This window comes from Grus americana, chromosome 3 (assembly GCF_028858705.1).
Source record: "Grus americana isolate bGruAme1 chromosome 3, bGruAme1.mat, whole genome shotgun sequence".
Classification (NCBI taxonomy): Eukaryota; Metazoa; Chordata; class Aves; order Gruiformes; family Gruidae; genus Grus; species Grus americana.
In genome coordinates, this window is record NC_072854.1 from 122,028,561 (window position 1) to 122,051,514 (window position 22,954).

At 35.0% G+C, this 22,954-nt stretch overlaps 1 protein-coding gene across 14 annotated transcripts in view; it reads left to right on the top strand.

Moving 5' to 3' along the window:
* The window catches only part of USP34 (ubiquitin specific peptidase 34), a 133,639-nt gene that overhangs the window by 76,634 nt on the left and 34,051 nt on the right, over window positions 1–22,954 (top strand). For 13 of the 14 annotated variants that reach the window (XM_054821653.1, XM_054821662.1, XM_054821661.1 and 10 more), the window contains 17 exons: window positions 470–592; window positions 718–801; window positions 1,129–1,215; window positions 2,940–3,140; window positions 4,421–4,503; window positions 5,726–5,766; window positions 6,746–6,870; window positions 7,965–8,117; window positions 9,347–9,451; window positions 10,544–10,599; window positions 10,704–10,824; window positions 14,266–14,449; window positions 19,471–19,634; window positions 20,562–20,627; window positions 22,174–22,320; window positions 22,409–22,465; window positions 22,570–22,647. In XM_054821653.1, the coding sequence (XP_054677628.1) occupies window positions 470–592; window positions 718–801; window positions 1,129–1,215; window positions 2,940–3,140; window positions 4,421–4,503; window positions 5,726–5,766; window positions 6,746–6,870; window positions 7,965–8,117; window positions 9,347–9,451; window positions 10,544–10,599; window positions 10,704–10,824; window positions 14,266–14,449; window positions 19,471–19,634; window positions 20,562–20,627; window positions 22,174–22,320; window positions 22,409–22,465; window positions 22,570–22,647 (1,875 nt within the window). The remainder of the gene's footprint in view (window positions 1–469; window positions 593–717; window positions 802–1,128; window positions 1,216–2,939; window positions 3,141–4,420; window positions 4,504–5,725; window positions 5,767–6,745; window positions 6,871–7,964; window positions 8,118–9,346; window positions 9,452–10,543; window positions 10,600–10,703; window positions 10,825–14,265; window positions 14,450–19,470; window positions 19,635–20,561; window positions 20,628–22,173; window positions 22,321–22,408; window positions 22,466–22,569; window positions 22,648–22,954) is intronic. The other variant, XM_054821655.1, reaches the window with a different exon arrangement.

The following is a 22,954-nucleotide window of genomic DNA, read 5'->3' on the forward strand; positions in this document are numbered from 1 at the left end:
CGATAGCAGTCTTTTTGTACTCTCTTCTGTAAGTTCAAAACATGGCTGCTTACCTAGTCAGTTTTTTGTCCTATAGATGAAAGCTTTGCCTCTTTTAAAGTTGTTGAAATTACATATTATTTGTTGTTCGTTAGATGTTACAGTTCTTTATGGACACACGTATCAAAATTTTGGTGGAAGTTATAATTTAGAGTATGACATTTGGCTTCCTCTACTTTAAAATTGTGTGTACCTTAGCTTATAATAATGTTGGAGGTTTACTCAAATTTCATTGCTAAATTCACATTATTCAAATAGCTAATCATGTATAGAAATATGCTTGAAATTGTCTAATTTCAAATAATAGATGAAATTAAAAACCAAATAATTTCTGTGTGTCACTTTAAAAATCCTCTCCGTGCATTTTTTAGATAGATCAGCATTACATATAATTGTGTTAATTGTTTTGTGGTTTTTTTAATCTTTAAAGGGTAATGATGGCTTTAGCTGGAAGGATCTTCTGCGAATAAAAAGTGCCCATAAACTTTTGTACGCCCTGGAAATTATTGAAGCTTTGGGAAAGCCCAACAGGAGAATAAGACGTGAATCTACGGTAGTAGAGTTTGTTGTACAGTATATATGTTTTTCTCTCTGAACCATAGTATATACTGATGAGTTATTTTATTCTGTTTTAGTTCTTTAATTGTATTTGCAATTAATTGTTCTGTTTATCTTTAGGGAAGTTATAGCGATCTTTACCCAGACTCAGACGATTCGAGTGAAGATCAAATAGAAAACAGTAAAAACACGTGGAGCTGCAAGGTTTGATTTTCCTACAGTATTCTGTGATACCTAATACATTTTTCAAAAAAGATATAAAATGAAAACCCATTTAAAACATTGTCTATCTTAGAGTTTTTTTGATCTCCAATTTAGGTATATCATTTTAAAGTTGTTCTGTGTTATCAGGCCTCTAAATTTGTCATAGTTGTGTACAACTATTTCTTCTGTTTTTCATAAAATATCCAGCTGAATAGTTTATCAGCTAATTTATTTCTTTCTTTATAAAGCTTAAGTTGGTGTCTGACTGAACTTAGTGATGAGTCTGTATTTGTTTTTTCTCACATTGTTTCCATAATACATTTACAGTTTGTTGCTGCTGGAGGGCTCCAACAGTTACTAGAAATTTTCAATTCTGGAATCTTAGAGCCTAAAGAACAGGAATCATGGACTGTGGTAGGTGTTCATTCACCCTTTTTCTCCATAATAACTTAGCTGTCATTTGTAAAGACTTCATTACTTTCAGTGTTTGTTACAGTTATTTTTCTGTAGTAAATGAAATAAATGAATTCTATACTTGAAACCACCAGAGTCTATGGAATACCGTCTTTTTCTTTAATATCTTATATTCCTGGAAGAATGTTTTCTTAAAAAAATTAAAAAATCATACTTCTGCTTTTTTATATTTTAAAACCACCTTTTATATTTTTTCTGTGTATTTTTGGTTCAATTTTTTTGTCCAGTCTTAAACAGTCCTAGTTTGTAGAATTTAAAATTGTAGATCATGGGAACATCTTAGAGGGAAAAAAAAAAATCTGGGTTCCATCTTTAGGAATGATTGCAACTGCATTGATAATACTATTGCATATCACACTTCTTTAAAAAAGTCCAAATTTGCCAAACGGGAAGGGGTTTACTTTTAATTTTCCTTTTTTTTCAGCTTGTTTTAGGGAAGTTTGGAAACTTTTATTATAGTCTGTTTTAAAAGCAGTAATCTGTTAATTATCTTTCCCTCTGAAGAGGCCAAGAAATACCATTTCCCCTTGTTGGCATTGAGACAAAAGTGGTAGAGTTGTGGTTATGGTGTTAATATTTTGCAATAATGAACATTACTATTAGTTGTTCTTATGTAATTTCTTTTTCATCATTATTCTGTTGTTAGTTTGAGCTAAATTCATATCATAATGAAAACTTTTTTTGTTAGAGTTAGTTTTTCTCTTTTATTTTCAATTCTATGGCATTTGATTAAAAAAACCGAAATATCTCAAGCTCTGAGTCTTATGTACATAAAAAGATGTAAGTGAACAAGCATAGACATCTATGTATAAAACTGATGACAGTTACTGAAATGCTAAAAAGAAGGCAGGTATACTTTTAATTTAAAATTTCATAGGTTTTATCTGATTTTGATGTATTGTAAAATTATTTCAATATTAGAAACAAATTGTCATTCTTTCTATTCAGTATATAAACAAAAGTTTGTATGGTTGCTTTTATTGGTCTGCCCAGAAAGAATGCACAACACTGTGAAAATAGTAACAAATTCTGTGATTAAGTGCCTTAGACTTACGCACGTATAGGTGCTAGGTAGCTGACCTACTTCACGGTGCTCTATTTTTGTTAATTTTACTCTCATAATGCACCTTCTGCTGAGGAGGTGCTATGTTTGGTCATAGCCACACAGCTGAGAACCATGAAAATTGATCTCAAGAGTTACTAAATGAATCCGTGGTTTTCATCTAACAAGAGGTGTTACAATACAAAGTGGTATTTTAAGGTAGTATCTATTGTCTCGGCATGGTTGAATATATTCAACTTGAACGCGCTTCTGTATACCATACTTATTACCCTGGCTATAGTTGAATACAATGCAGGAAAGGCTCTTTACTCCTGGACTATTTCCTATATGTTATTTCATGCACTCGATAGAATGTCTTGAATGCACCTGCTAATAGGACTTGATCATGAAAATGTCTTCATTATAAGAAATAACCTTTTTTGTTTGTTTGTTTTAAACCCTTCCTTTTCATTGCCTATTCTGGTGAGGTTTTGCCAGTTAGAGTTCTAGCTGTTTATCTTTTATACCTTAAGCTTTTCATTTCAAATTCCATAGCAAGCATAAAATTATTTGTAAAGTAAGTCCCTGAAAAAGGAAAATGTCATCTTCTTCTTATTCACAGTGGCAGCTAGACTGTCTTGCTTGCTTGCTGAAGCTGATATGCCAGTTTGCAGTTGATCCTTCAGATTTGGATTTAGCTTACCATGATGTCTTTGCCTGGTCTGGTGTAGCAGAGAGTCACAGAAAAAGAACATGGCCAGGCAAATCACGGAAGACCGCAAGTGACCACGTGAAGGGCCTTCATATACCTCGTTTAACAGAGGTAAGAGATAAACAGTGTGTCTGTTTTGTGAGCTTTAGAAAAATGACCCCTTTGTTGTGCGAAGCCTTTATTTTGGTAATAACGTAGTGAAAAAGCTACTAATATTAATCTATATCCTACATGTTATTCTCCTCTAAAAAGTATTTTAATTGCTTTAAAACTGGCAGTTTTAAAAGCTGGAACCGAAAGGGGTTTTGGTGATTAGTGAGCACAGTGCTTTATCCCCCTTTCTTAGATTTTGTTTTCCAAATTAGTTACTCCTTTTTTTATGGTAACCTGTTATATGGGCTGCCCCCATCCTCACTAAATCCATTTTAGATTCTTTTAGTAAACACTAAAATAACTTACTCTGCTAAGGATATCTGAGTGAGTGTATAGTGAACTTACCTAAACCTGTAAACCTTCTTACCAGATTCTTACATGCTAATTTCCTAATGTAGACCAAGACTGATATTTAATTGGTAGTATTTTTGCATCAGAGATACATTCCCTGTAAATCGATTGCTCTTGGGCACAGGACCAGCTGCGATTGCCAGACATCCCATGTGCAATTGTTATACGTGGAAAGACCTTAACTATTCTATATGTATTAGGTATTTTTGACAAAGCTACTATGATACAGTGAAATTACCAAATGTGTTAAATTTTTTAACATTGACTGTGTGTAAATGCTGCTACCAGTTTCTATAACTGTTTTTAAATTTTTAATTGTCAATTGATGAATATTTCTGATTGCAGTGGATTTGCTAACTAAATATTTTAAAAGACTTTCTTCAGATTTTGATGTGAAAATTCTGTGTAGCCTGTCAGGTTCTCTAAAGATGAATAATTTAAGTGAATGTATAGTCAATAATATGTGTTGATCACAGAGATAGGGGAAATTTACATATCCAACCTCATTCTCAACCCTGTCTCCTCAAGCTGAAGATTTTTGAAAGGAAGTGAATAGTCTATGCTTTTAAAAATACAGTGTTTTTACTAAAAGGATTGAATAAATGGTTGATTTTTTTTCTATTCAGTTAAATTGTCTGTCTTAGTGAAATAGAATGAAATTTTAGCATCTAGACTTAGTCAATGAAACACAGGATTTCAGATCTGCCTTAAAAAAAACCAATCTAAGTTTTAACTGTGGAGATGCTATGATTTGTCTTTTGCTCTTCCTCCCTCTGCACAGGTGGGTTTGTTTTAGATTCACACAGTGTGTATAATTTAAAAACAGATCAAAAAGCTTGTTGTTATATTAACTGTTGTTTTTTTTCTTTTGACTTCAATTTTTAAAGGTGTTTCTTGTACTTGTCCAGGGAACCAGTTTGATTCAGCGACTTATGTCAGTTGCTTATACATATGACAACTTGGCACCTAGGTACAATATCTTTTTATTTTTGTAATAAAGCTAATCAGTTGTGCACATTTTCATCGCTGCTTTAAATAAAGTAACTAGCTCTTTCAGGTGTAGTCCCTGTTAACACCTATATCAGAAATTTAAGTCTGTAGGCATTAGGCTTGCTTTTCTTAGTCACCTCTTCTGGTAGTTATCCTACCTGTATAGGAGGAGGGAGAGAGGAGAGTGGCGAGAACTCTCAGTGGTCAGGGTGTAAGACATGGAGCAACAAAAATGTATGTGGTATGCTCTCATAAGTTCTCATGTCAAAACTATTTCTTTGTTCTGTCTGTAGCAATTAGCATTCTCAATTTCAAGGCAGCGTAAAGGAGAAATTAAAATAAATTCATTTCTAAGCTGCTTAGTCATCTGCCAGTTTTGACTTATTTCCCATTCCTAATAACATTAGCTCATTACTGCTGAAATTACCCTTATTGTTTTAGTGTGTGTGCATGTACGGAAGGCAAAATTTTCCCTTCAGAAACAGACTGTTAGAGATTTTTGTCCTTTTTGCCTTTTGTCCTGGGAAAAGCAATTCTGTGTAAGACTGCATCCTGCATCAGACTGATGGTGGGGAGGTCAGGTTGTTTGCTGCATTTGGTGTTGTAGAATTACTTGATTCCAAGTAATGGATAGCATGTTTTACCATGTATTTAAAAGTTTGTTACAGGCATTCAGAACATTTCCAGCCAAATCTGCAAGTGCGCCTAACTTTAACCTCTAGTTGAGTTGCAGGAATAATTTTAAACATATACAGTATGTTTTTTGTTTCATAACCTTTTATTGCAATTCATAAAAATGCAAGTAAATAAATGCAAACGTTTAAAATCTGTCTAAAGTTTGCAAATGTTTGTTCAAAGTGTGGTTCTCAAAGAAGAAAGCTAGTATTGTTCATAATGGTGCAGTTCTCAGTCCCATATTACGTCTTCTCTTTTTTGGATAAAATAAAGGGGCGGTGGTATATTTTTCTTGACTTTTTATCTTGTAGTCAGTAAAGCTTTAAGGGAGTAGCTTGAAGATTTTAATAGTTTTATCATTGTTGCTAATTTTGAATACCGCAAGAAATGAATCCTTTTAAGATTAAAATTTCTTAGTGGGTACTTAAGAGTAACTGTGCTGTTACTTGTGTGTACTTGTATTTCTAAGTGATGGTCTGTTACATTCTGTGATAAAATTCAAATGCCTTTATCTTCTTCCTGTTCAGGGTGTTGAAAGCTCAGTCTGATCACAGATCAAGACATGAAGGTTAGTGCTGCAAAATAGCTGTATGTTATGAACTAATAGTAATGAAAGCATATTGAACATAGATAACAAATTACATGTTTGTTTTATTCCACCATTAGAATGCTCTAAAATTGTGTTCCTTGGTAGTGTTAGGGCTGTTACAATCTAGGTGGGAATACACAGAGGGGCTTTCCTTCTCTGGAAATTGTTTTATATGAATTGAAATGTTGTACTGTAGCTATGCCTTCATCTCCAGAAGAGCTGTGTTTGGTAGGAAAACCAGCTGTATTCTTATCTTCCAAGGGGCAGCATATATAACACCATAATAGAGTCACCAATAGTCACCTTGACTCTGGTTTACAGAAGTCATTCTGGGCCCTGAATTCCCTGGAGTTCCTCCATCTGTCCCTCTTGTGGAGGTTTCTTACTAAAGATCTAAATGATCTGTGTCAGATTAAGTCTGTATCAAAGTAATTGTCAAAAGTACAGCACAGGCCTGCATAAATATAGGTATGTCCTCCTAGGCTTGTATGTTGCCTTCAGTTTTTTCACTTTTTTCTCTCCTGTGGATGTTAACGTCTACAAACTTGAATTCTCAGCAAATGCTATGTGTCACCTACTGAAGTCTTACTTTTAGCTGTTAAGAAGAAAGGAACAGATACACTAGTTAGTCCAGGGAAATGTTCACCTTCAGACAGCATAATGCAACCCATTAGTAAAGTACCAGCTCAGTGCTTAAGTAGAGATGCAGGAAAGGGTTGTGCCCCAGATTGGTAACACTTAATCTAATTGTCATCAGTAGTACAATGGTCAGTGTTTAGTAAGCATATTGGTAAAATTCTGAGTTTAGGTAGTATCTTATCTGCCAGTAAGGATTTAGTCTTGTACGTTAGTATGACTGAAATAAATGTCATGTGTGCTAGAACTATGCAACTTTTCAACCTAAAAAGCCTAATCTGTTAGTTACAGCATGATTTACTCTTCTCTTGTTTTCTTTCAGTCACTCATTATTCAATGTGGCTGTTGGTGAGTTGGGCTCACTGCTGTTCCTTGGTGAAATCCAGTCTGGCGGACAGTGATCATTTGCAAGACTGGCTAAAGAAACTTACCCTTCTTATTCCAGAGGTACGTTAAAGGACAGGCTACTGCGTTACTAATTACTGCATAATATGGAACAAGATTAACTTTGGTTTCAAGCTACTATTAAATTCAAAACATGTTGTTTCCTGCTAAAAGTAGGCAAGATCTGACTCAGTTACTTGCAATCCTGTTTAGAAAGTAATCATTTGTAGTTAAAATACCGTGTAAAATGGTACATTTGTGGTTGATTGCAAAACAGTTTATAAACTCTCGTCTGTCGTCTTGGCTTCTGTTTGAAGGTAATTTTTTCACTGTAATTTGTTGAAATTTCTGGGTGATGCCCTCTAATGTGGATTAGTCTAACTATACTTCGCCCATTATATTTTTTTTCAGCTATACTTTTTATCCCAAAATATGAGGTGAATGAGAGTTGATATAAAAATGTTTGTCATTACTGAATCTTTCCTTAGCTTTAATAGTTTTTTCTGGTGTAAGAAAAGCTTGAAAACTGCATAAAGATATGCGTAGTAGAAACTTTTTGTATTTACTAGTTATTGCTTAAAGGTGCAATATGGATATGATGTGATAATTATTATCTGTTGCTTTATTACTCAAGCACAGAAAAAGCTTACATGCTCACTCCATTTAAAAACCCTGGAAAAGAAAGAGTGCAGACTTCCAGAACTGGATTAGAGATAGTCTGTGGATATTTTTCTTAAGAAAAAATAAAAGAAAGAAGAAAACAATTCTTTTAGTGAAAATAAGTAAATTAACCATATAGTTAGGAATGAGTAAGAGTGAATTCCAGCATCACGCAGATTTCCCTAATTTGCCCAGATGTGATATTTTCTATTTTAGTAACTAGCTGTAATCTTTACTGTAGTAAATACGTAACTCAGGAAACAAGGGGCACAGACAAATCAGCTTTTTTGTTAGAATGGTGTCTTTTGCATTGTTCTGTAAGTAATTTAAATGTATGTTATTTGTAATACGTGTTTTTAGAAAGACATATTCTACATTGATAACCTGATAGATATTATAAGAGGAACTTATTACGTACATATGAAAGAAAATTCAACATAAGAAAAAATATTCTAAGTAATGTGTGTAATCATTTAATTCTTTTATTTTTCATAAAGACTGCCGTTCGCCATGAGTCTTGCAATGGTTTATACAAGTTATCTCTCTCTGGTCTGGATGGGGGAGACTCAATTAATCGATCCTTTCTGTTGCTGGCTGCATCAACGTTATTAAAATTTCTCCCTGACGCTCAAGCTCTGAAACCAATCCGGGTAAGCATTTAAGAAATGTCAAGACTTTATCAAAGATCTATTTAAACTTACTTTTGTTAATATAAAAAGAAAAAAAAAGATAGATGTTATCATTATGTCTGACATACTGTTACGCTGAGGTATTAAGACTTTTGGTTTAGATGCTTCCAGAAACTTGACAAAAGTAGTTAAAGCTGTGACACTATGGTAATTTAGAGCTTGCCTGTGCTTGGAGAAACGCAGAATTGCATTTGGGAAGCACTCTTGTTCTGGAATTTTTAATATCCACATAACACAGTGTTAGGGAATAACAGGTGTGTTTTCAATATATGCCTCAGTTTCCCTTTAAATGTAGGTAAGTCCATAAATAAATCAGTACGCTGTTTTACATGTACATAGGTGCTCTCTGTTGCTGTGGCTGAATGTTGTTGTTCCCAGTCGCCTCTCTTTTTCTGTTGGAGTATTATTGTCCTCAGAGCTCTACTAAATAGAAAAGATTCAGTGGATGCTGTCAAAGCTACTTCAGGAGGAGTTCTTACTGTATGCAGGTTAATAGAGATGGTTTGAACTAACCTGGATGATTTTGCCTAAAGCCAGTTAGGGATGGTAGACCTAGCACTGCGTATCAGGGGAGGCTGTGCTGACTTCAGCTGGTGTAGCTAGATCTGAAGAAAAGCACTTGTACAGCAGTGAAGGGTGAACGTGGGGTTTGGATCTGTCACGCAGTTTATTCTTGTGACCCTGTGTGGCATTTGATTTCGGTTAAAGTGGTTCATTCAGTTTAAATGTGCTTTTGTTTTAAAGTTTGTTGATATTTTTTAAAACAGTTAAATTAAAACAATCTACAGAAGATTTTGCATTATTTGACTCATAGTCAGAAGAATTTAAAATTAGAGTTGTACTAACTAATGTTGAATTCAGCCAAAGTTTCTCATGTTTTGTCTAGTCTAATATTGAAAATTTTGCAATTTGCAGTGATTAGGATGGAGACAATACTATTCTAAGTTTATTTTTTTTAAGCGTCTGGCAGATCATCCTGACAATCGTTCAAGAAAATTAATAAATATTTCAGAAGAAAAATAGAATATGCACTGTTACCATTGTAAAATACATTATTCTTGTAATTGGCTTATCTTGTAGGGGCTTGTAGAAAGTAATATCCTTGTAACAGTTACTGGGTTTACTACATATTTTAATACACAGTTATTTTGTCTGATGTACTTCAGAACAAAAGCAATTTCTTTTCACAGATAGAGGATTACGAAGAAGAAACAGTGCTGCGACCAGGTTGTAAGGAGTATTTTTGGCTGTTGTGCAAACTGATTGATAACATACATGTCAAAGATGCAAGTCAGGTAGGTTTTGCTTTGCATTCATATGAATGATTGCTTTTTTAAATTTAGGTATTCAGACCACTTAAGAGATGGTGAATAGCTCTTGGGTCTTTCCCACCTCCCAGCTTTCCTTACTCTCTGATGTGTATGTAGTAGCTCTTGGCCAAAGGAAGCTTCAGACACTGATCCTGTAGAGTCAAGAAGGGAATGGGTATAATACGTGGAGAGGGTCAGCTTAGGTGAAGGTAACAGACATCGGGAATACTCTGATTATCTGTGAGATTCACTGTTGATAATTTCAATGCGGTCTAAGGAGGAGGTAATCAAGTATTTGGCTAAAGTTGAAAGAGGAAAAAATTTCAGTTAACAGCTACTTAAAACAGAGTAGAAAAATTATTCACAAATTTCAAAACATCTCTAAAGGGTTAAAGTTACCTTTTGGGCAAACTCTACAACTGCTTGTGCTGGCTGGTGGCCCTGCATGAAGCTCTCTGGTTCATTCTCAGTGTTGTGGCAGGAGTGTGGGAAGGGAGCCTTAATCCTAATTTCTCCGGGATGGAAAAGTTGTCCTCTCCTAACTCTGGATGTGGAGGCAAAAATTTTGTTCCCCCCAGACCCCTCATTCCTCTGCTCAGTTTCCTTCCATTTCTGTTTTATTAATTGAATCTCTTCGTTAGGCCACAGTTCTGCCTACTTCTTCTGCATGTTGCTCAAGCAGGAAATGCTAATGGGACTTTTCAACCTTCTGATGACAAACTGTGTGTTCTTGTGAGAAATAACAATTAAACGCTTCTCTTTAAAATAGTAGTATTCCATTTTTTCAGTATGGTAGATATATTTGTGGGATCTGGAATTGAAAGAATAACTGTTACTTCATTTGAACTGTACTGCATTGATTTTAAAAACCAATTTTATCACATTTATAAAAATGTATTAAAATATTATTGCAAGCATGTTTGAAAGAGGAGTTTTAATTGTCCCGTTTTTTCTGTGTGCAATAACAAAATTTCATCCAAAAGCATAACCATAGTTTCAGACTAGGCTTATAAGTTGTAATTCATGAAGTACATAATTATTTTCCATTTATATTCCATTTTCTTTATTTTTAATCAGACCACGCTGCTCGACTTAGATGCACTAGCAAGACATCTCGCTGACTGCATTCGGAGGTAAGCGTTGCTAACAGTCATTTCACTTGTAAGTTGCATTATATTTATTATTAGTGGGACAGAGTTTTAACATTTCTATTGTGTGTATATATATGTATATATAGCAGAGAAATCCTGGACCATCAAGACGGTAATATAGAAGATGATGGACTTACAGGACTACTTCGTCTTGCAACAAGTGTTATTAAGCACAAACCACCCTTTAAATTTTCTCGCGAAGGCCAGGTAAGAAAAGGACACTGAAAGATGGCAAAGAGATCAAAATAGCGTCATCTTTCTTACTTTCTCCATTTCACCTTTTTTTCTGCTAGTTTGATTGCAGGGCTTGATGTATGAGCGTATATCATATTTCTAGCCTTAGGATGATGGGTAAAACCCACACATATCATTCCTTTCTTAAAAAGTAACACGTACAGTCCCTTCCTTTTCTAAATATATTTAATTTCAGGACAGAGTTCTTACATCCTAGAAATTTTATTCATTTTCACTTACTATCTTTAAATGTTTTTAGTATGGATCAGCATTAACTGGTTTAAAAATCATTAACAGCAGCTAGTTTTTGACCATATCCTGGGACAGTTGTGATCTAAAAGTAGCTTTTAAGCTCTGCATTTGCACAGTGGCAGACACCTGTTACAAGAATATTACGTTCCACCTGTGCTTGTAAGATGTGAGAGTGGCTAGGCAGGGGAAGCTGCTAAAAAATGTCTACTTTGTGTTTTGGGGGCCACATAAATAGTCCCCTGTATTCAATTACGTTGCATATATCCTGTCTGTTATCATAAAATGGCCCTGAAGGTAATTTTACTGTCCAAAAGTTTTAATAGTGTCCACATTGTGCACTACCTAACATAAAGTTACACTGCTGACAGCATTTTAAAAGACTTCTACTATATAATTCTCCTGGAATAAGTGTATTTTAAGTATGGAGAGCTTGCAGATTAAATTAGAGCAAGAATTCAATTCACAGAGGGCAGTGTGGAGGATGATATAGAAATTAAAATAGAAGAAGTATGCAAAGACCAGATTTATGTAGCTTGGATATATGAAAAGCATAAGAAGAAAACAAAATGGAAGCTTAAGTAGAGAGCAGTGATAGTATACAGAATCCTAAAGTATGTTGCATATATGTAGTATATCACAGGGAGGCCAGGAATTTGATTTGAAAAATGGATGAATGTGAACAGAGCAGTATCCGCAACAATCTTCTCAAAAAGAATTTGGCTGTACTGAGAGACAGGGAGACTACGTCATGATCTACTGTGGGTTTTTTGGTTGTTTGTTTTTTTTTTTTTTAAAATTCTATGTACAATTAAAAACACTTATTAACTGCATATTATAAAGTGCATTAGTGAAGAGTTTTGTATTGTGTTCAATGTAATGGAACAGGATTGTGAAACCTTCCTCTGAGCAAAGGCTGGTGAAAAAATATCCAGGAAAATACAGTGGCAAATAGTGAAGATAGTTTAGACTTGCCCAGAGGATTCTGGTGCTCTGCTGTGCCTTTTCTTCCCTACAGATTCATTCTCTTACTAAGTAAACAAAATTATTGTTTGGCAAATACTGTCAAACTTTAAAGGTCACATTTTGTGACAACAATGGATACTCAATCTACCTTCTTTGACATCTTGTATAGATAATCACTGCCTACTTTATTCTACACTAAGTGGAAAAAGATACATTTTTAACATACACTAGCTAGCACATGTTCACTAGAAAGGTATATCTTAAGGCCGCTTTGATGGTAAGGAGATACGTTTTTAACAAGATTGGGGTTTTGCATTTGGCCTCAGAGCAAAATCGTCTATAGAGTTCTTTGTCTTCCCTGCTCCAACATGTCAGAATTCAATCAGCACAAATACGAGACTGAGAGTGTTAATCAGAAAAAGGTAGATCCAGATCTCAGAAGTTACTGCTTTTCTAGTCTGGGATGCCTTAAGGTGGGTGGTGTGTTAAAACACCTGTTTGAGAACAGGCTGCAGCTGAAAGCAGGGTCTGAAACTCCATTAGTAGATGCATCTGGTCTGCTGATGGGCAGTAGTCATCTACACCTGGCAAGTGTGGTTAGGAAGGAAAAGGAATTGGACTGCTGCCCCGCAAGCACTCCTCATACAGACTAACTACCAAGAAATCAGGTATCTATTTATTTTTAATTGTAGGCATTTTCTTTCTCCAAAGTGTGCAGAAATCGGGAAGAACTTTGATTAACTATATTGGCCAGGAGAAGACCTCTCCGTATTATTCAGCTATTAACATAAGCCCCAGTTACAAGATTTTATATTAAGACTATAGGAATTTCCCTGTACGCTGGAACAAGGCTTTTTGTGGTCATATTTGCTGTGTACTCTGCAGAAGGCCATTTTTTGACATTTAGAATTTAGTTAGATTTTGCAGCAGAGCCTGCCTTTTAATGTCAAAAGGCTTCTTAACTGAATATACTTGAATGGGGAAATTCAGGAAGAACATTTTTTTAATTACAGTGTAGAAATTGTAGAAGTGTAATAGCTGGATTGGTAGCCTGTGAGGAAGAATTCTGTCCCTAAAAAAAAAAAAAAAAAAAAAATCAAGAAGATAAATTTGGGGAAAAAAATAATTCCAAATTCTGCAGAGGTAGAAGATTTTTTAATCTGATTATATAGACAACTGAAATGATACACTACTAATATGATTTAATGATTAATATGATTTGTTAAGGTTGCAGATATTGTACAGAAGCAGTGAAGTGTAGGGTATGGATCATGTCATCAGCCCTAGACATAGTGTCCACATGACTTGCTGGTTGTCTAAGGAAATTTGTTGAAATACTGCTTTATAAATTCTGCTGAATTTCTTCTTTCATTTATCTCTCATTATACCACTTAAATGACTAATTAGTAATGTTCACTTTGTAGCTGAAAGGTAGAGGAAAGCCTTTTTACCATTCTGCACTTCTTTGAAGGTGCTGTAGTTGTGGAAGAGTATGACCACTTGTTCCTACAGACCTATACAGACGTTCATTGGTTTTTTTGTTATCCTTTTAATATTTTACTTTTGTTTTAGTTTTATTGAGTTAAATTGACTATATAGAAGGAAGGTACTGAAGTTTAGACAGATCCATCTCAGTTTTTTAGGGTATTAATCTGGGACGGTAAAAATAACTAACAGCGTACAGTATTATTTGTCATCCAAAGGCAACCTGACTTGGTACAGCTATGGCTTTGTGCCTTTTATAGTTCAGTTACTATTCCAGACAAGAAACAATACAAAAATAAACTTACAGTACACATGGTACATAATTTAGTGCATGTTTTATGGTTAGTGATTCATAAAACTCAAACTAGTAAAGTGATTAAGATCATGTGCTGTCTATCACTAGGAGAAACTAGTCTTAAAGTTACTAAAAACACATGTGGTTTGTCAAATTAAATTATCAATCATGAATCAAACATAATTTATCAGTCTTCTTCAGTGGACATATTTCTCTTTAGGCTATATAATATGTTTACAGTGCACTTTAGTATAAAAAATTGTTAAAATTTGTAATTCAGGACTTGTATACAAGCCAGTTCTGTAAATGATAGAGGTCTAGAAAGTCAATGGAAGTTTCTAGAAGATTGATAACACATGACTGTTGTCTTTTAAGAATGTGTTCAAACTGCTAAACCTGCTGGTTGAACTGTTTTACAGGAATTTCTGAGAGACATCTTCAATCTTCTGTTCTTGCTGCCAAGTCTGAAAGACAGACAACAGCCAAAATGCAAGTCACATTCTTCAAGGGCTGCTGCTTACGACTTGTTGGTAGAAATGGTAAAGGGGTCCGTGGAAAACTACAGGCTGCTCCACAACTGGGTTATGGCACAACATATGCAGTGTAAGAACCTTTATTCATATGTAGCTTTTGAGTATTTTGTGGAAAGCTAGTCAATTTGCATTTTCTGTTTTTTTGGTTTGAATTTTCACATTTATACAGTTCAGTAAAGAAAATAGGAGTGTACTTGTAATATGGCTTTCCATTCTGAGGTGGCTAGCCACTGTTGTGAACAGTACTGCAATCGTGGAGTTCCCATTTCCTCCTGAAGTACATCAGAAATGTCTGCATTTAATGACTTTCTGAAAATAATCGTCTGTTAAGAGCGCATAGGTAGAAACAGGGAAATGCAAAGGTGGCGCAGAATATTTTTAGACTTAAACTGAATAATCCCACTTCCCAAAAGTAGTTAATGAAGTAAGACATTGTTGCTACTAGCACTGCTCTTAAAATTCCTATTGTAACTGTACTACTTATCCAGCATCACTTACGGTAGTGTTACAGAGCAGATGCAGGCATCTTTTGCTCACTCAGCAAATGAGTGGATTTAATCACGTGTGTAATTCTCAGATCATCTGTTCTTAAATATGGGTTATTTAAAGTATGTGGTCCTGTTAAATGACACTGGCACATAGATAATGTTGTTAGAGTGGATTTTACATGTTTCATTGGCTTGTGCTGGATTTTAATTTCTATTTTCCCTTTCTAATGTAAAGAAACATGCTATATTTATATGTAAACCGAGGTATATAAAGCACACTGAGGTACTGTAGATGTATAGGCTGTTAACAGCATTGTGATGTTTTCAAAGTCTCTAATATCTTTGTAGTTGACTTTTGGTCTGTACCCAGATGCCTGCTTACAGTGCTAATACAATTTTGTTATGCCTCTTGGCTTTCATGCTTCCTGTGTTTTGGAAACTCAATTCCTATGTATAATATGGAAATTACCAAAATTTGAAGTTAGTTAATATTTTATCTTTGATTTGCAAATTCTCATTATGCATTTTTTAGCTTGATAGATTTCCTTTCACATGCCCAGTTTAAATTCCGGTAACCTGAGGAGCTGTAATTTATTATAATCAATGGAATTGATTTAGTGCCTTACAATTCAGGAAGCAAAAGAGAAATCTGATCGTAATCACGTTTTGTGTTCTGTACTCAAATGCCTGGGGCCTTCTAACAACCCTCCAAAGTCTCCTATGCTCAGGGAAAATATTCTGAAGAATATGTTTTATGAAAATATTGAGTATTTCTGTTTGCTGTGAGTACATCTGCTGCTGCTGAGGCTGTCTGTGTCTCTCCAAGTACAATCGTTCATTTTTTACACTTATTATTTTTCTCACTCCAAATCCCAGTAATTCCTAGGTGCTGAAGTTTTCCGTAACACTTACTACAGTTGTTAAGTTTCTTCCAAATACTCTTCTCTATATCGTTTGTTCCTTCCCGAGTTCTCCAGAGCCGTCTCGTCAGTGCTCCTGCTCCATATCCAGTGTATCTCGGTTTCATGAATGTTAATTTTATTCCAAGTGGCAGAGTGCCATTGTCTCTTTCTGGTGTGCAACTGACACAGGACTTCTGATACCTTATTTGTTTAAAGTCTTGTCGTTCCATTGATGTGATCCAAAGATTCTGAAAACTGGATTTTTCCACTTTGCTTATCTCTGTAATCGTATTAGTCTTAAAAATTCCTAGTCTTAGGCCTGTCTCTCTGTTCTTCTTAGGAGAAGCATTAAGGAAAATATTATAAATTTCCATCTTTGCTTTTAATGTTTTACTTTTCTGCTTCATTGGAGAAATTTTCAATCCTGCGACTTGTACAGTTGTTGTCCTCTAGTCTCACCAATTCCTGTCTCTGCTACCATTTTTTCTCACACCTCTAACTGATTGAAGCCAGGGTGCTCTTCAAGAGATGGCTTTAATGTAATGTTTTTCAAAAAGAAAGCATCTTACTAAAAGATATCTAGTATATTTTCTTTAGGACAAAAAAAAATAATTTAGGCTTCTAATTAAAAATTATGTTACTAAGACTCTATTCTGGCAATCATATTAAAATGTAAAACTGTATACTGTTCTTCAGACTTATACTAGTGTGAATAATATAAAGTAGTTGTAGTAAAGTTTTAACTGCAGCAGCATTTTTCTTTAAAGTTTCCACTAATGTAGCTCCCTTCATTGATGGATGGATGGAAGAGAATGACTTGCATGCTTTTCTCTACTTCACAGAGACAGCGGTTTTAACTGAAGACATAGGGATGCCTTCGTGCATTTTTAGCAAGTGATACCGTAGGAAATGAGCTGACAAGTAGCTGATGTCAACTGACTCAATTAATGCAGACTCTGATCTTACTGGAGAGGGGATTTAGTTACCTTCTGTTGTTCATAAAACTTCTTGCAGTGTTTTGGAGTTTTGTTTTCTTTAAAGAGCAAGACTAATAAAAACATTCAGTTCAAAGGAGGGAAACAAGACCAGCTGTTTTGCTTTCATAGAAGTTTCAGATAGTGTTTGATGTTATGTTTGGAGCAGAAGCGTGATCAGAAGGTGGAAGATAGAGAAATGCATTGTCATTTGAAGAGGAAGAAATTCAGTTTTATTTTGCTTGAAATAGAATGTGAATATTGGAAGTTTGGTTACAAGTTCTCCTATCTCTTCCTGAGAAGAGGCTGTTTTCTATAAAGACAGTGAGGAATAAAGATGATGGACATAAGTGAGGCCCAAACTTACCTTTCTAGTTAAGATCCATACAGAAGAAGGAAATCTTTTACTATCAAAATGAAGACAGTCACTTAAAAGTTCCAGGGTGAAGAAAACAGGATCTTCCTGAGAAATTCCTTGTCCAATTTCTGAAACCCCTTTGTCAGAGTGAAGTAGGAGGAAGATACTCCCAACTTTGTGATTACAACTTGATGAGCTATAAGCAGAGTGATATATACTGAGTCCCTGTGTCAGAAGGGATGAATTAAGATGTTGCAATATAAGCATTTCAGTTAAGGGAGAGAATTTTGTGTTCTGCCGTGCTAATTACTTCAGGAGGTTAAATGTGGAGGAGAGCTTTGTTTCAACTGGCCGAACAGCCCAATGTAACCAGGTAACATGAGGTCACACTACTGAGATTTGTTGAAACAGGAGAATTAAAACTCTTTCCTTCCCTACTTGAAGCTGCAGGGCTAATAGCTGTTTTGATGCCAATGCCAAAATGAAGATTACAACAATTATTTGTTGTGCAACAGAACGTCTTGTGGGTCTGGTCTCTGAAGATGTGAGGATCTGTTCAGAGGATGCCAAATAGTTTCCTGAATTTATAGCTGGTAGTATGAATTGAGAAGAATCCTTAATGAGCCTTTAATCATTGACAAAATGAATAAAGATTTAAAATTTAAATCTTGAACCCATGTAGCTGTTATGGATTGTAAAATAAATTCAGGCTACTTTTTTGCTTTTTTTCTACATATCTGAACATATACTTCAGTAGAGGTGCTGAGTTATCTGTAGGACGCTCTCCCTTTTTTGGAGCATGATATCCTTGGGGATGAATAGCAAAGCAAGATGCATTGCAAGTTTTTGTGTCAAACTTCTTGCATACCAAGGAAGATGATAGGCTGCAGTGAATTTCTTTGGATGCTGGATTAGTTCCTCTGTAATTTAGTGCTTGTGTCATCTAGTTGCCTCTGCAGCTCAAACGGTTAATTCCCCATTCCATTCTCCTGCGTGGGATGCTAGAAGGAGAAGCCTGTCAGTGTCTAGAAGCAGTACTAATCACTTACAAATCATTTGTCTAGTCTGGTTACCATCTTCTTGACTGGCAGATGAGGAGAACTTTCCCATTCTTCCGATTTCTTGGCAGCCATATCAGAACAAGGCTTATTAAGAAGAGTCTGTTAGACTTGCCTAACTTGCCTAGTGCCATGCCGTGTAAGAAATAGGTTGCTACATCTGGTATGAAATATAGAGGAATAGAAGACTTACAGGAAAAGAAAATGGCTTTTCAACCTGATTCTCTAGGTGATTCACTTCTTGCTTACCCCTATTTTTCTTGTAGATTGCAGATTCCTTTAGTGTATATATGGCTTTGAAGGGCAATAAAAACCCTTCTTTCTCTTCCTATAAAAACTGTTCCCAAGTTTATTCAAGCTCGTGTACAGCCAACCACTTTATTTCACTGCACTTCTGTGTCTTATCTCTGATAAGCATCTATCCATCTTTTGTACGGGTCAGAAAGATTTTTTGCTAGCCTGGCATCCATTATAATAGCTGTCATTCTGAAACCAGCTTCCCTTCTGAAAAGAAGGGTCTCGCCTCATGTGCAGTTATCTCGGATACCAAATCTGTGTGTTGTTATGTGAAGGGAAGGCTCCCTAACTTGAGTCTTTGGCTGCAGAGGTTCTGCTTTGCTTTCATTCAATGTGACACAGAGGTGCATAGGAATGGGTAGTAGAAATTACGAGTCATTTTTGTGCTGGGGGAATGACTGGTATACATTTGGGAGCTTGGAAGTGTTGTATGTTATCAGTTTTAAGTATGTTCTCAGTGGTTTAGGCAGTGCAAGTGTTGTGAGAGAGCTGTAGAAAAAAATAAATCCCCTTATAAATCCCCTATGTATAAAAAATGCAAAATGCATATTAGCCCATATTTAGAATTTATGGATGCTCTTGATGAGGAAAAGATTGTGTGGTTTTACCAAACTTTTAAGGGAGAGGCTTTATTACTACGTGTAATATTTATTATTACACATAGTAATATTTATTATTATTATTATTATTACTACATGTAATGCTACCACTAGAACAAGTGTAAGAGATGATGCTTGCTATGAGTAATGCTTTGGAGAGCACAGCAAATCACTTGTAGCCCAGAGTAGTGTGGCATCTAGAAAGGCTTGCTGCTGTATCAAGTGATTTTCCTGATGTACCCATAGTGCATTTTCTTGAAGAGCAGGTACCGTCTGGCTCATGTCTGTACATGTAGAATGCATAAACAGGGTGTATTGTATTAATGTAAGTATAAAGCTCTTAATTGTATTTATGTCTTTGTAAATTGTACTTTGAATTGATTTTTTCTGCATGTGTGACTCCTGTTTGTTCCAGCTTCCCATGCACCTTACAAGTGGGATTATTGGCCACATGATGATGTTCGCGCTGAATGTAGATTTGTGGGTCTAACTAATCTTGGAGCAACGTGTTACCTGGCGTCCACTATTCAGCAACTGTACATGATACCAGAGGCCAGACAAGCAATCTTTACTGCAAAGGTGTGCTTTGGGCTCTTATGTTCCTTGGGTGGGTTTGGGTAGAAGTTTAAATTTAGAATCAGTGCAGATGTTGGTAAAGTATAGACTCACTTTTAAGACTTATTATTTGATAAAGAATATTTCTTCCGGACTGTGCTCAAACGCATATTTCTGTTGCTGTCAACTAGATTTATTCAAATTTGGTTTTATGTGAATTGTCTGTTGTTTCTTAACTCCTAATTTGTCATTTTGTTAGAATAAGTGCCATTCTTCTTTGAATATTTATAAAGTTCTAGAGCATGTATCTCATGCTACCAGAAGCACAGTGAGTCCTGTAAATTATTATATATTGGTTAACATCCAGAAATATTAGAATATTACTCCTAGTTATTTATTATAAAAGAGAAAGCTTCATTTTGGTCCCTGACATAAACAGGGCATATATATTGTGTGAAACACCCTCGTTGGCAGTGACCTCATAATTTTTTGTTATCATTAAGTTATTGGTAGTTTTCTAGTTTTCATCTAGAAATAGCCATTTATGAACGAAAATAAAAGAGGGAAGCTGCTGGTCTGCACATGAAATGTGTTGTATAGAGAGTTGATCAGAACTCCCATGACATCTATGGATTGAAAAAAAATTATTTGAAAATTACTACAGCCTTTTGTAGCACGTTCCCAAAAGCTGCTAGCTGCGGTAAATTTTTAGAAAATAGAGTTACTTTTTGACTTAGCTTTAAAGTTGACATGCCAAAAAATGAATAGTTAGTGCTTTATATATAAGTATAAAATAGTGTACCATGTGCCGTACACAATCATTTTTCTTTATTGTCCATTATAAAGTGGTTGTTTTCTTATTTAACAAGATGATCATTTAACCTTTTTAAGGGCTGGTTTTGGAAAGTTATAAGCAAAACGATAAAGTCTTCTTTTATGAATTTTTTTTAGTACTCGGAAGATATGAAACACAAGACCACTCTACTAGAACTCCAGAAAATGTTTACATACTTAATGGTAGGTGCAAAAGAGGATATTTCATAAAGTATCCTATTTTGGGGGGGGGTGCGGGGAAGGCAAGAACAACGTAGTTACCATTCTATGTGTAAATTCTTGGCAGTTTAAGTCCATTGTGCCTAAGTTTTGTAATTGAATGTCTTAAATAGTTTTTACCCACTTTAAAGCTGTTGTTCAGCAAATCAGTTAAGCAAACATTGGCATAATAGTTTTCATGAAGAGGCAGTGTAAATCCTAATCTAAGGTAGGGTTTCATATTGGGCATCAACTATAATGAGCAAGCACCAGCTCTCAAATGTTAGTGATTGTCTACTGTATTCTTAAAAAATGTTTGTGAAGTGAATAGATGGGAATGATTTTTTCTTTTTAACAAACACTCTGCCAGGACTGTCTGTCTAACACCATTGTGATTCTTCATTTAATCATGGAACAATTTGTTTGCCCCACTTTCCCTGGTGAAAAAATAAAATATATCGCTTTTGTTCATTGCATTTTCCTTGCTCCAATATTTTAAAGGTTAATCTGTTTAAATAAAGCATTAAAGAGCAACCAACAATTTTGAAATTCCAGAACTAAACAAAATTGAGGCAGTTCACAGGTGTTCACTGCTGTTAAAATAGCAAAACATTTCTGAAATAATGAAAAAAGAAAATTGAGGAGAGCTGAGTGCTTTTGTTCTTGGCGCTGGCTTTTGTGAAAGAAAATCCTAACCACTTCGAAGACGAATAGAGGAAAGGAATTTAGGCATGCAGTGCCTGCAATGAATCACAAAATTATTCTAGGTATTTACATAAGCATAAAATAATATAGGCACATAAAATCATATGAAGATTTACCATTATTAAAACCTTGAAAGAATGCTTTTATCCCAAAAAAGGTAATACTTACCAGAAGCACTGTCTTGCCACATGTCCTTAAAAGAAAACAGTATGTATATCGCTGTTTACCAGAACAAAGTTCCTTCTGCTGTAAATAAGTTCTGCATTCCCAGTGTGCAAGGCAGTGGAATGGGGGATGTACTCTAAAGAATTCCTTTATACTGCAAATTCTTTTCTCTGTCTGAACACATACAGTTGAGAACCAGATGATACAGTTTTATACCACAGAGAAGTCTGAAAGAGAATTAAGTACTTGTCAATATTTAAGTCAGTAATGTCCAGAAATACATAAATACAGGCTGATGTTCCGCATCTTATATTTTGTATCTGAACAGATACGCTGTGTCACATCTTCAGCCAAGTTATTTTATTTGGAGTAATTTTGTTTAGTATTTATTAAATATTATTTAATAATAATTTACAAATGATATTTCAATAATGAATATCATTATAGTGATAATCAGTTAAAAACTGCTTTATGTTTCATCAGAAGCATCTAAGCGTTTATATAACTTTATTGCCTAATAGCCATATAGAGATATTGTATGTAAAAGTATGTCCTATTTTTAAACAGACATTTGTATATGTATGTGCAGTATATCTGTGTAGCTTAAAAACATAAGGTTTTGTGTTGATTTGTTTTGCTTGATTTTTTTTTTTACCTAAAGGAAAGTGAATGTAAGGCATACAATCCAAGGCCTTTCTGTAAAACCTATACCATGGATAAGCAGCCCCTGAACACTGGAGAGCAGAAAGATATGACTGAATTCTTCACTGACCTAATAACAAAAATAGAAGAAATGTCTCCAGAACTGGTGAGTTATCAAGGGGGATAAAAAGGGAGCTTAAAAACTTATGGATTTGCTCAAATTTCCTTGACAGAATTTATTAATTCATTCACAGAAAAATACAGTGAAAAGTTTGTTTGGAGGTGTTATCACAAACAATGTTGTTTCTTTGGTAAGTATTCTTTTCCCTATTCATATCTTTTCAAGATTTTTTTTTTTTTTTCAACTTCTCAGAAACAGTTATCTCATTGCTCTTCTTTCATTGCTGTGTTCTAGGACTGTGAGCATGTAAGTCAGACTGCTGAAGAGTTCTATACAGTAAGATGCCAGGTGGCAGATATGAAGAATATTTATGTAAGTAACGCCAGGCTGAGATGGGTAGCATAGATCACAATTATAAATGAGTGCAGTGCAGTTTAAGAGATTGCGCCATACGCTATTGAATATGGTGGTGCTTTCCACATCTGTCCTCTAGTTATGGTGTATTTCTAGGTTGATATTACTAGGTAATTTGGTCAAATTGTTTCATCTTTTCAATGCAACGTGCTATCAGCTGGTGCTGTTTGGAACTGACTAAAGACTGTGTTACAGTCAGTAATCGCTTTCTCTCTTCCGTGTTTTAAAAATGCTATGGCCATGTTTTATAGGAGAGCATTATAAA